Raw genomic sequence first — 10,875 nt, forward strand, 5'->3', positions numbered from 1 at the left:
AGCCGTTGATCTTAAGGAAAAATAAATGCATATGATAAAACAAAGAAAGGACATGTCTATTTTGGGTTGGATGGAGATGCTGGGTGTTTGACTCTCACTGTAAGTTGTGAAGAGTTGGAAATTTTTCTGTTTAGACATGTCCCACTCCCTTTCTTTGCTTTAATTTTGTTTTCAAATATGCGCCAAGAGATTTTGTGTGTACAGGAAATGTGTGTGTATTCCAGTAAAGCAGAAATTCCTTTTAACTTGAGTGACACAAGTATTCAGTATTTACAGGTCCATACTGCTGTTAGTTTGGGTCAAATCTACATGGGAGGAGAGTATAGTTTAGTTGTCAAAAAGCAGGTAAATTCATTGAATATGAAGATAATGTTTTTATTATTATTATTTGCCTGTGTAAAAGTCTAAATCAGCTAAAGAATGCTTGTATGTAAACTAATAAAGGGACGTGCTTCTCCGTTCATTTTGGTAAGGAGTTAAACCTATGGTTATGCTTTTATATAAATAAATTCACAAAAAGTGATAGTGTAGACCTTATTCACAGCAGCGCCATATTTGATTTTCTAAGGTAATGAAAGCAAGTCTCAGGGTCAGACATCTTTTCAGTGGGTTGTGCTGTTATTTAATGTTTTTGGGTTGTTCTGCTGACGAAACAATGCAAAATGATCATTTCAATAAATTTCAGTAGACAAAAAAAAAAACCTCAAAACAAGCAGTGGAAAATTATAAGTGACCTATGTGTATTTCATCATCTTGGCATGAAAGTGCTCATTTAGCCTGGTTACTTTGCAGTCATATATTTGATGCAGTTCATCATCAAACCACAAGATGTCAGAATTAGTTTGGGAAAATAATTGGCTCACTGTGTTGACCAAAACTTTGGATGAGGTTGACTTCAGGGTGTAACCTAGCCTACTTGCTTGATATTACTGTTTCATAACTACAGTATATCTTTAAAAAGGTGACAAAGGTGCATTAAAAAAAGGTCTCCACATCTGAATTAATATCTGCTCTTAATTGTGATAAAGAAGTATCATGTTATAACAAGAAAAGTTTTCTGACAGGATGTCAGTATCATCCAGCTAACATAAAAATGATCAATGGGCTTAATTATAAACACAGATGGCTGGAAGTGAAGCAGTTAGCCTAAATAAACACACTTTCTGTCTGTTACACACCATTCGACTGGTCTGATAATTAGGGATTTTAAGCAACAGTTGCGATTCGTTATGAAAAAAGAAGAAGAAAAATGTGCATGAGCGACATTTATTTCTACTTCGTGACGTTGTAGCCTACTGTAACGGTCTACTACGGGAGAACCAATTTTTCGTTGTCGTTTCTACGTGACAGATAAGATAAATAATGTTATGTTTTATTGTGTATGTTTAATCACAGTTGATTATCATTTAATGCCAAAGCAAGATAACTGATGGCATGCTCCGCGCCGTTCTTGTTTACATTTTACTTCCGGTCGTATTGGTGTGGAGATTCGATATGATTCTGGGCAAAAACTGCAAAGTCATGGCATCAAATTATAATCTCCCTCCCTCACACTCTTGGTCTTTACTTGCTCTGTTTCTCGGGACACATGCGCACATCTGCACACTGAAAACCAGGAAGTGTGTGTGGATTCAAGAAAAACGGAACCGTTAGTCGGGTTAATATCTGACTTTTGTGTTCTGTCAAAGCAGGTGAGCTTCATAGAATCGTTAAATAATGTTTATTCCTTTGTCTTTTTGCCTACGCTGAAATAAAGAGCATTACATTATCACTGTATTATGTGTTAATCTTGATGTCGCATGTTTATTGTTTTGCTTAAGGATGAAGCGTTAAGGAATTTGTCTATGAATAAACAAAACTAAGCATTTTGTAGATTTTTAGTCGTGCTCTTTCATTTATGATTTACATGTGGATTTATGCACTATTTCTATAGTGATTTACTTCTGGCAGAACAGTTTCAAATAGAGGAACAGGCAGCTATCTGCAGCAAAAAAAAAAAAAAAAAAAAAATAGAGATAGAGAGAGGAGGAAATGTCTGAATCTGCAGCAAGTACGTATGTGGATCAGTTCAGCTGTCCAGTCTGTTTGGATCCTCTGAAGGAGCCGGTGACGATTCCCTGTGGACACAGTTACTGTATGAGCTGTATTACTGACTGCTGGGGCCAGAAGGAGCAGGGGCCGCCGTACCGCTGTCCCCAATGCAGAGAGAGCTTCAGTCAGAGACCTCTACTGAAGAAGAACACTCTGATAGCTGAGATGATGGAGACGCTGCAGAAGACGTCCCTACAAACGGCTGCTGTGGAGTGTGATGTTTGCACTACAGAGAAGAACAGAGCTGTAAAGTCCTGTCTGCAGTGCTTGGCCTCCTTCTGCCAAACTCACCTGCAGCTTCACTATCAATCTCCTGCGTTTATGAAGCACAAACTAGTCGAAGCTTCCAGACACATTCAGGAGAACATCTGTCTCAGTCATGGGAAACTTCTGGAGATTTACTGTCAGGATGATCGTCAGTGTATTTGTTGTTTGTGCACTGATAATCATAAAGGACACAGTGTGGTGTCTGTGGATTCTGAATGGACTAGTAAAAAGGTAACATCAACAATAATATCCTTTACTGGACTGGTGTCTGTATTTTTGCCTGTTTTTATTATATTTTTCTATGTTAACATCTTCAGAAAGAATTAAATGAGATAAAGGTGTCGTGTCAGAAGCTGATCCAGGAGCGAGAGAGAGGTCAGCAGGAACTCAGTGAAGCTGTGAAGCTTCTTAAAGTATGTTTCTGTATGTGTTCTTTAGTTTTTAAGTTTGTTTGACATGCATTTTTTTAATTCAATTAAAATAGACCATGACCAATGGGGTTTGAGCTCCAAAAAAATTATTACAAATTGCTGAAAGATTCGTGACACAATTCATGATGTTCTTATTGAGACTTTTGGAGCTTGACTGGCACTAATTTACTTTCTACCTGCATTGTTTTGAGTCACAACAACGTTCTTCATGATCAGATCTTTGTGTCTCTGACAGAGTTCAGCACTAGAGACCATGGAGGACATTGAGAAGGTCTTCACTGAGCTCATCTGCTCTCTTGAGAAGAAACGCTATGAGATTAAAGAGCAGATCAGAGCTCAGGAGAAGACTGAGATAGATCGAGCAGAGGAACTTCACAAACATCTGGATCAAGAGCTGACAGAACTCAGAAAAACACAAGCAGAGATTGACAAACTTCTGATTAATGATGATCAGGTCAATTTTCTGAAGGTAATAAAAGTCATTTAATCAGTATACCATAATGTTTTACAGGTGGGAACTCACTGTTTCACATTTTTAAATTGTCTTTTACATAACACGCAGTGCTGTATTTGTCTCATTTCAGAGCTGTCAGTCTGTGTGTGTTTTACCCACATTTGAAGATGTTCCCATCACTCAACACACTCATCTGTATTTTAAAGACATTTCAATCTCAACATTCAGGGAGGTTTTGGAGGACGTCTATCAACAGCAGACAGCCAAAATATCACAAGAAGGTCTGAATATTTTCATATATTGTTTTGCCATTCATTCTCTGTAGTATAAAACCAACGAATGAACTGTACGCATGTTTCGTTTTGTCTCTTCAGTGTCAAATGTCCATGTTGCAAAGACCCCAAATGATTTTTTGCAGTGTAAGTTGAACTGTAGTTTCTTCAAGGCAAACACTCATTAATTAAGTATCAGTGGAAATGATCTGTGACAGTGTGACCATTTTGGAACCAAAGTTTACTTTGTTCAATATTTGTTTTTGTTTTTCATTCCTCCTCAGATTTCTCTGAACTTAACTTGGATCCAAACACTGCAAACAATAAACTCAAACTGTCTGTGGACAGCAGGAAAATATCTTTTACATATAAAGACCAACAGTATCCTGATCACCCAGAGCGATTTGATAGATATGTGAATGTCCTGTGTCGAGAGGGTTTGTGCGGTCGCTGTTACTGGGAGGTCGAGTGCACTGGGAACAACTGGGCTGTAGCAGTTTGTTACAAAGGAATTGGACGTAAGGGGAGAAATTATGACTGTAGGCTTGGCTCCAACAAAAACTCTTGGAGATTGTCCCGATCTCAACAGAATGTCTATTTCACGCATGATAAAACCCAAGTCTCAATCCCTGCTGTCTGCTCCTCTAGAATAGGAGTGTATCTGGATCACAGAGCAGGAACTCTGTCCTTCTACAGCGTCTCTGACACAATGACTCTCATTCACAGAGTCCAGACCACTTTCACTGAACCCTTATACCCTGCGTTTTATACTGGACAGGTTTCATCTGTCAGGATCATAGAAAAGCAGAGTTTAAAATATAATCTGTCAGAAAATAATACATTAAAAACTACATGACTGTATTTGAGTTAAATGTACACATCAAACATTGATTTAAATGAAAAAAATAATAATATAATACAATGCCCAATCAAAAATAAAAATGTCTGTTTGGATTTAAATAGGCAAATGCTTAAGAGTCTATGACTGCATCATTATTGCAGTGATAATTCTGTTTCTAGCATGTTATATAGACTTACAAGAGTGCTTGACTCTTGAATTGTCAATACAAGATCTTTCAACAAGATTTCCATCAAGAGATGCATACATTTTTGGTCAAGATCTTGTATTGTCACTGCAAGAGTCAAGCACTCGGTAAAGTCTCCTCCAGCACAACCCAAAGACTTTCAATCATCCTGGAATATGACCATGATGAGTCTTCCTACATGGTTGTTTAAGAAAGAAAAAAAGCTACTCACTCTATAAATGAGAATTATAAGAAATGTTGTCAAACATATAACATGCTAGAAACATAATAATCACTGCAATAATGACTTAGACTCTTAAGCATTTGCCAATTTAAATCCAAATAGCAACTTTTTTTGGCGGGGCAGTGTATAATATTAATATAGCACACTTTACAACACTCTCAGAGTGGATGTCAGTAAATACTGTTTTTAAGGCACAGTTTTTAATATAGACCTTATGCCAGTACATTGTAGAAATGTTTGTTTCAGATTTATCTTTAGATTTCTGCCGTCTTCAGTTTGGTGTGTAATTAATGATGTCATTTTGATCAGATAAAGAGAAAATTAAATGAAATAGTGTGTTTTGTGTTAATAGTAATATTTTGAAGAAAATGTGGCAGTTTTAGGAAATATTTTGTCTCCAGAATTCATGGTCTATGTGAGATTGTGTGATTTAGGGATGAGTTGCGATCTTCGAATAGTCGAACTGCATGTGAAATTCGATCATAAAATAGCTTTTTCCAATATCGCTATATTTTCACGCAATTCCAATGTGTTCTACATAATTGACCACGCCTACTGTCACAGATCGCGCATCAGGGTATTCTCCTGTCGGGGACACAAAGTAGCGCTAACATGAATGAAACCCCCTAGGCTACCTCTTTTGTGTACATAGTGTAAACAAACAACAGAAGAAGAGCATTGTCGTGACCGTTGACTCTTCGACCAACCATGCAACAACCAAGAAGCTCCGTACGGGACTCGTTAAAAAAAAATTAACAATGATAAAGTTGAGCGTAAATTATGCCAAGCAAAGCTGGCATACCACCACTCTACAACAACGATGCATAGCCACCTGAGATCAAAGCACCCAGGAGCAGCTTCATCCTCCTCAGCACCCAGCAGTCAATGGCTAGTTTGCCTGCATATACTTCAGTGTGCCTGCGACTTCTGTTCTGTGCCATCCGAGCGGGTGTTCTCCGTGGCTGGACTAATTGTTAATAGGTTGCGCTCGCGTCTCCTCCCAGAAAATGTTGACATGCAAATTTTTTTGAGCAAGAATTTGGCATGTCACATATGCCTAAGCACAGTAACATTGATTGAAAACTACTTTGTTCAAAAAGTAGGCTATTGCCGGTAACAAGTCAGGTTCGCGTAAAATCATTATGACATGTATCCAACCGCATTTATTTTATTTTTTGATGTATCAAGCATCTAGTTTGGCAATGCAGAAACGGATTGTCGTGCTTATTGTTTTTTTGTTGTTGTTGTTTTTATTAGCCTACCATAGGCCAACTATGTAAACTATGTAAAAAAAAAAAAAAAACAAGAACATGTTACTTGCTCAACTAATAAACTGTTTGTTTGATGACAAGTTGCTAAAGATGAAATTGGCCTCCCTTTCTGTCATTGTGAGAAAATGCGTTTTTTGTTTGTTTTCCTACGATTTTCGAACAATATTCGACTTTTGCTCCTCGATTGTCGAATGGCTTTTTTTGGCAGAAATTCACATCCCTATTGTGATGATTATTTTTCTCCACAGCATCTGAATGAAAACCTGCTGTTCTTATAACAAAGAATCATCACTTGTTAAAACAAATGATTTCTGAAAGGTTTAATGCCATTGACATTGTACAACAAACATGAAATAATTTAATCATTTTATCATTTTACACACAGATTGCTGGAAGTGTGTTAGAAGCAGTTAAAACAAAGAAACACATTTTCTGTAAGTTATCAACTATCAACAAGTGATATTAAGCAAAGTTCAAAGAGTAGAGCATTAAAACTGCAAAGTCATGGCTTCACATAAACAAGTTTATGGATTTGAGAGAAATGAAACCTATTTCCCTGCTACTGAAAATCGGGAAGCTTGTGGGTTCGAGAGAAACAAACCTATTTCCCTGCTACACAAACCTCTACTTGAGGATTCACTCTCTTCCAGTTTGGTTAAAGCTGTAAAGTAGGGAATATTTGTTATTCTGTCAAATCAGGTAAGAACGTCATAGAGTCGTTAACTAATTGTTTTATGTCTTCTAGCTTGCTTTAAAAAAAGAACATTCAATTATTACTGTATGAGTTTGATAATAGCTCCATGTTCATTTGGATGATTTATGTTTATTCTTCTGGTTACAGGTGAAGAGTTTACGATTCTTTCATATTAATATACAAAACTAAGTATTTTGTATAGTTTTATACATGCTCTTTCATTAATGATTTACATGTGGATTTATGTAGGCTACTCCTTCAGAAATGTCTGAATCTGCAGCGAGTCCGTATGTGGATCAGTTCAGCTGTCCAGTCTGTTTGGATCCTCTGAAGGAGCCGGTGACGATTCCCTGTGGACACAGTTACTGTATGAGCTGTATTACTGACTGCTGGGGCCAGAAGGAGCAGGGGCCGCCGTACCGCTGTCCCCAATGCAGAGAGAGCTTCAGTCAGAGACCTCTACTGAAGAAGAACACTCTGATAGCTGAGATGATGGAGACGCTGCAGAAGACGTCCCTACAAACGGCTGCTGTGGAGTGTGATGTTTGCACTACAGAGAAGAACAGAGCTGTAAAGTCCTGTCTGCAGTGCTTGGCCTCCTTCTGTCAAACTCACCTGCAGCTTCACTATCAATCTCCTGCGTTTATGAAGCACAAACTAGTCGAAGCTTCCAGACACATTCAGGAGAACATCTGTCTCAGTCATGGGAAACTTCTGGAGATTTACTGTCAGGAGGATCATCAATGCATTTGTTGTTTGTGTACTGATAATCATAAAGGACACAGTGTGGTGTCTGTGGATTCTGAATGGACTAGTAAAAAGGTAATATCAACAATAATTAAAAACATGCATAAACTATCTTATTATAATTATTATATTGCATATATTATAGTCTGTAATTTCGATTAACTTTGTTACAAACCTTTACCATATTATGTGTATTTTTGCCTATTTATGTTAACATCCTCAGAAAGAGTTAAAGGAGATAAAGGTGTCGTGTCAGAAGCTGATCCAGGAGCGAGAGAGAGGTCAGCAGGAACTCAGTGAAGCCGTGAAGCTTCTTAAAGTATGTTTATTTTGTTCTTTGGTTTTTAAGTTTGTTTGACATGCAAAAAGTAGATATTTTAAATTAAATAAAAGTAGACGATGACCCATCGGGTTTGAGCTCCAAAAATTCATTGAAAAACTGTTATAAGAATCTTGACACAATTCAGAGTGTTCTTATTGAGACTTCTGTCAATCTGTCAATTTTGGAGCTTGACTGGCACTAATTTACTTTCTACCTGCATTGTTTTGAGTCACAACAATGTTCTTCATGATCAGATCTTTGTGTCTCTGACAGAGTTCAGCGCTAGAGACCATGGAGGACATTGAGAAGGTCTTCACTGAGCTCATCTGCTCTCTTGAGAAGAAACGCTCTGAGATTAAAGAGCAGATCAGAGCTCAGGAGAAGACTGAGATAGATCGAGCAGAGGAACTTCACAAACATCTGGATCAAGAGCTGACAGAACTCAGAAAAACACAAGCAGAGATTGACAAACTTCTGATTACTGATGATCAGATCCAGTGTCTGAAGGTAATTAATGATCATGTGTGTAACTGATTTACTGTAGGACGCTCACTATTCATTGTTCTGTGCTTTAAGTATTTATTTTATTTTGTGGAAACAGTCATTTGTGCTGATGCCAAAATTTTGGGAATCTAAACATTATTGTGTTGCTTGTTTGGTCTTTGAAAAAAATCAGTTCTGCTTTACAAATCATGTTTGAATTATTATTTGTCTCATTTCAGAGTTGTCAGTCTGTGTGTGTTTTACCCACATTTGAAGACGTTCCCAGCTTCACTCAACACACTCATCTGTCTTTTAAAGACGTTTCAATCTCAGCATTCAGAGAGGTTTTGGAGGACGTCTGTCAACAGCAGACAGCTAAAATATCTCCAGAAGGTCTGAATCTTTTGATATGTTATTTTGTCGTTAATATTCTTAAACCAACAATTTAACCATACACTTGTTTTTTGTCTCTTCAGTGTCAAATGTAAATGTTACAAAGCCTCCAGAACCAAAGACCCCAAATGATTTTTTGCAGTGTAAGTAGAACTGTAGTTTCTTCAAGATGAACACTCATTAATTGATTAATTGATATCAGTGGAAATGATCTGTTACAATGAGACCATTTTAGACCAAAGTTTACTTTAAAGTTCGATATTTGTCTTTTGTTCATTCCTCCTCAGATTTCTGTGAACTTCACCTGGATCTAAACACTGCACATAGAAACCTCAAACTGTCAGAAAACAACAGGAAAATATCATGTTCAGATAAAGATCAGCAATATCCTGATCAGCCAGAGCGATTTAATGTGTATACCTACATCTTGTCTAGAGAGGGTTTGTGCGGTCGCTGTTACTGGGAGGTCGAGTGCACTGGGAACGACTGTGCTATAGCAGTTTGTTACAAAAGAATTAGACGTAAAGGAAACAGTAATGACTGTAGTCTTGGCTTCAACAAAATATCCTGGAGATTATGGTATTTTCGGCGGAATGTCTTTTTCACACATGCTAAAGCCCAAGTCCCAATCCACGCTTTCTCCTCCTCTAGAATAGGAGTGTATCTGGATCACAGAGCAGGAACTCTGTCCTTCTACAGCGTCTCTGACACAATGACTCTCATTCACAGAGTCCAGACCACTTTCACTGAACGCTTATACCCTGCGTTTGGGGTTGGTACAGGTTCATCTATCAGGATCATAGAGCAGAAGAGAGTTCAGTCAGACAAGAAATAAATATAATTGATTGAGTTTCAGATTCAACTGTGAATCAGACTAGAGTTTAACAGTGTAATTTAATTATTGCAAATCATTATGTCATTGTTTGTGGAAATTATAAGTGTTACCAATTGTAATATTAATAGTGCACCTATATTTGTTTCTTGTATCAAAAGATGACTAGTGTATTTCAAGTAGTCTGTAACTTATTAGGGGAACTGTAAAAAATGGTTACAATTGCCCTCAGGCTCCCTATAAATTTAATAAATAATGTAATCAATTATGATAAAATACAGAGAAAATTCAATGAAATGTTGCATTTGTGTTAATAACAGTAATATTTTGGTTAATTCAAAGTGGAAATGTTGCTGTTTTAGGAAACATTGTCTTAAGAATCTGATTCTATTACTATTATGATGTAGTGAATGGAGTTTTTTACAATGACATTCCTTCAGCTAAACTCACAGGTTAATGTATAACTTAGACTAGTGTCATTCAGATTTATTTGAGATTTTGTCATTTGTCTGTCATTATTAAATTATTTAAATAAATTGTCAAAACATATATTTACTACATGAAATATTCAATTTATTATTTTTCATTAAATCATCAAAAATGATATCAGACATATTTGACACATTCAGCAGAAATCAGATGTCAGCTGTGATCAGTTTTTATCACCAAGAGCTTTTCTCTCCAGAGAGTCATTATCCCAGTAGTGGACGAGATAAACTACTTCATGATCTTCAATTGTGTGTCTAAATCTAGTACTAATAAATGTGTAAGTTTATAAATAACGGTTCAATAATGTATAGAATCGTTATTTAATAATTCTATGAATAAGATGCACATTTAGACACCTGTATTAATTATCATAACTTGTAAGCCATTTAAGTGCAGCCATTTTAATCTAAATTCATAGTTTATTACTATTATGACATTCCTTCGGCTAAAATACAGGCTTATGTATAATTTAGAGAACTGTAGTGTAATTCAGATTAATTTATTTGACTGTGATTTTGTCATTTAATCTGTCTTTGTTCAATTATTTATCTAAAAATACAAAATACATAAATTTACATTAAATAATTTAGTATTTTACATTAGATCATCAAACATATCAGTCATAATTTATATATTCAGCATAAATCAAATGTCAGCTGTGATAAGTTTAACCCAAGAGTTTAGAGATTATCCCAGTACGAGACATAAAATATATCTCTAAGAAATGTCTAAGTTTAATAATTACAGTTAAATAATGTTCACCAGTCGATCAGGAGAATATAAACATTTTATTCCTCTTTTTTTCATTATCTCACACAAAACACACGCCCATTTTGTTTACGTGCTGAGAACCAGGAAGT

General features: G+C 36.4%; 2 protein-coding genes across 2 annotated transcripts; both read left to right on the top strand.

Annotated features, from left to right (window-relative positions):
- Positions 1–1,583: 1,583 nt before the first annotated feature.
- Positions 1,584–6,148, top strand: LOC308693683 (E3 ubiquitin/ISG15 ligase TRIM25-like). Its single transcript, XM_081370766.1, has 7 exons — positions 1,584–1,691; positions 1,934–2,589; positions 2,676–2,771; positions 3,025–3,258; positions 3,374–3,524; positions 3,618–3,662; positions 3,800–6,148. The coding sequence occupies exons 2-7, from the start codon at positions 2,032–2,034 to the stop codon at positions 4,369–4,371; spliced, it is 1,656 nt and encodes a 551-aa protein (XP_081226892.1). The 5' UTR covers positions 1,584–1,691; positions 1,934–2,031; the 3' UTR covers positions 4,372–6,148.
- Positions 6,149–6,616: 468 nt separating this feature from the next.
- On the top strand, positions 6,617–10,088 carry LOC308693685 (E3 ubiquitin/ISG15 ligase TRIM25-like). The gene is made up of 7 exons (XM_081370768.1): positions 6,617–6,754; positions 6,999–7,571; positions 7,720–7,815; positions 8,092–8,325; positions 8,541–8,694; positions 8,778–8,837; positions 8,982–10,088. The coding sequence occupies exons 2-7, from the start codon at positions 7,014–7,016 to the stop codon at positions 9,527–9,529; spliced, it is 1,650 nt and encodes a 549-aa protein (XP_081226894.1). The 5' UTR covers positions 6,617–6,754; positions 6,999–7,013; the 3' UTR covers positions 9,530–10,088.
- The last annotated feature ends 787 nt before the right edge of the window (positions 10,089–10,875 follow it).

This window comes from Scardinius erythrophthalmus (assembly GCF_964197995.2).
Source record: "Scardinius erythrophthalmus genome assembly, chromosome: 7".
Classification (NCBI taxonomy): domain Eukaryota; kingdom Metazoa; phylum Chordata; class Actinopteri; order Cypriniformes; family Leuciscidae; genus Scardinius; species Scardinius erythrophthalmus.

Excerpts from the sequence above, each read along its gene's own strand:
- LOC308693685 (XM_081370768.1), top strand. The coding sequence starts at position 7,014 with ATGTCTGAATCTGCAGCGAGTCCGTATGTGGATCAGTTCAGCTGTCCA. Across the intron at positions 8,695-8,777 it reads AGCTAAAATATCTCCAGAAG|TGTCAAATGTAAATGTTACA; the intron begins GTCTGAATCTTT and ends TTGTCTCTTCAG. Across the intron at positions 8,838-8,981 it reads CCCAAATGATTTTTTGCAGT|ATTTCTGTGAACTTCACCTG; the intron begins GTAAGTAGAACT and ends ATTCCTCCTCAG.
- LOC308693683 (XM_081370766.1), top strand. The coding sequence starts at position 2,032 with ATGTCTGAATCTGCAGCAAGTACGTATGTGGATCAGTTCAGCTGTCCA. Across the intron at positions 2,590-2,675 it reads CTGAATGGACTAGTAAAAAG|AAAGAATTAAATGAGATAAA; the intron begins GTAACATCAACA and ends TAACATCTTCAG. Across the intron at positions 2,772-3,024 it reads AAGCTGTGAAGCTTCTTAAA|AGTTCAGCACTAGAGACCAT; the intron begins GTATGTTTCTGT and ends TGTCTCTGACAG.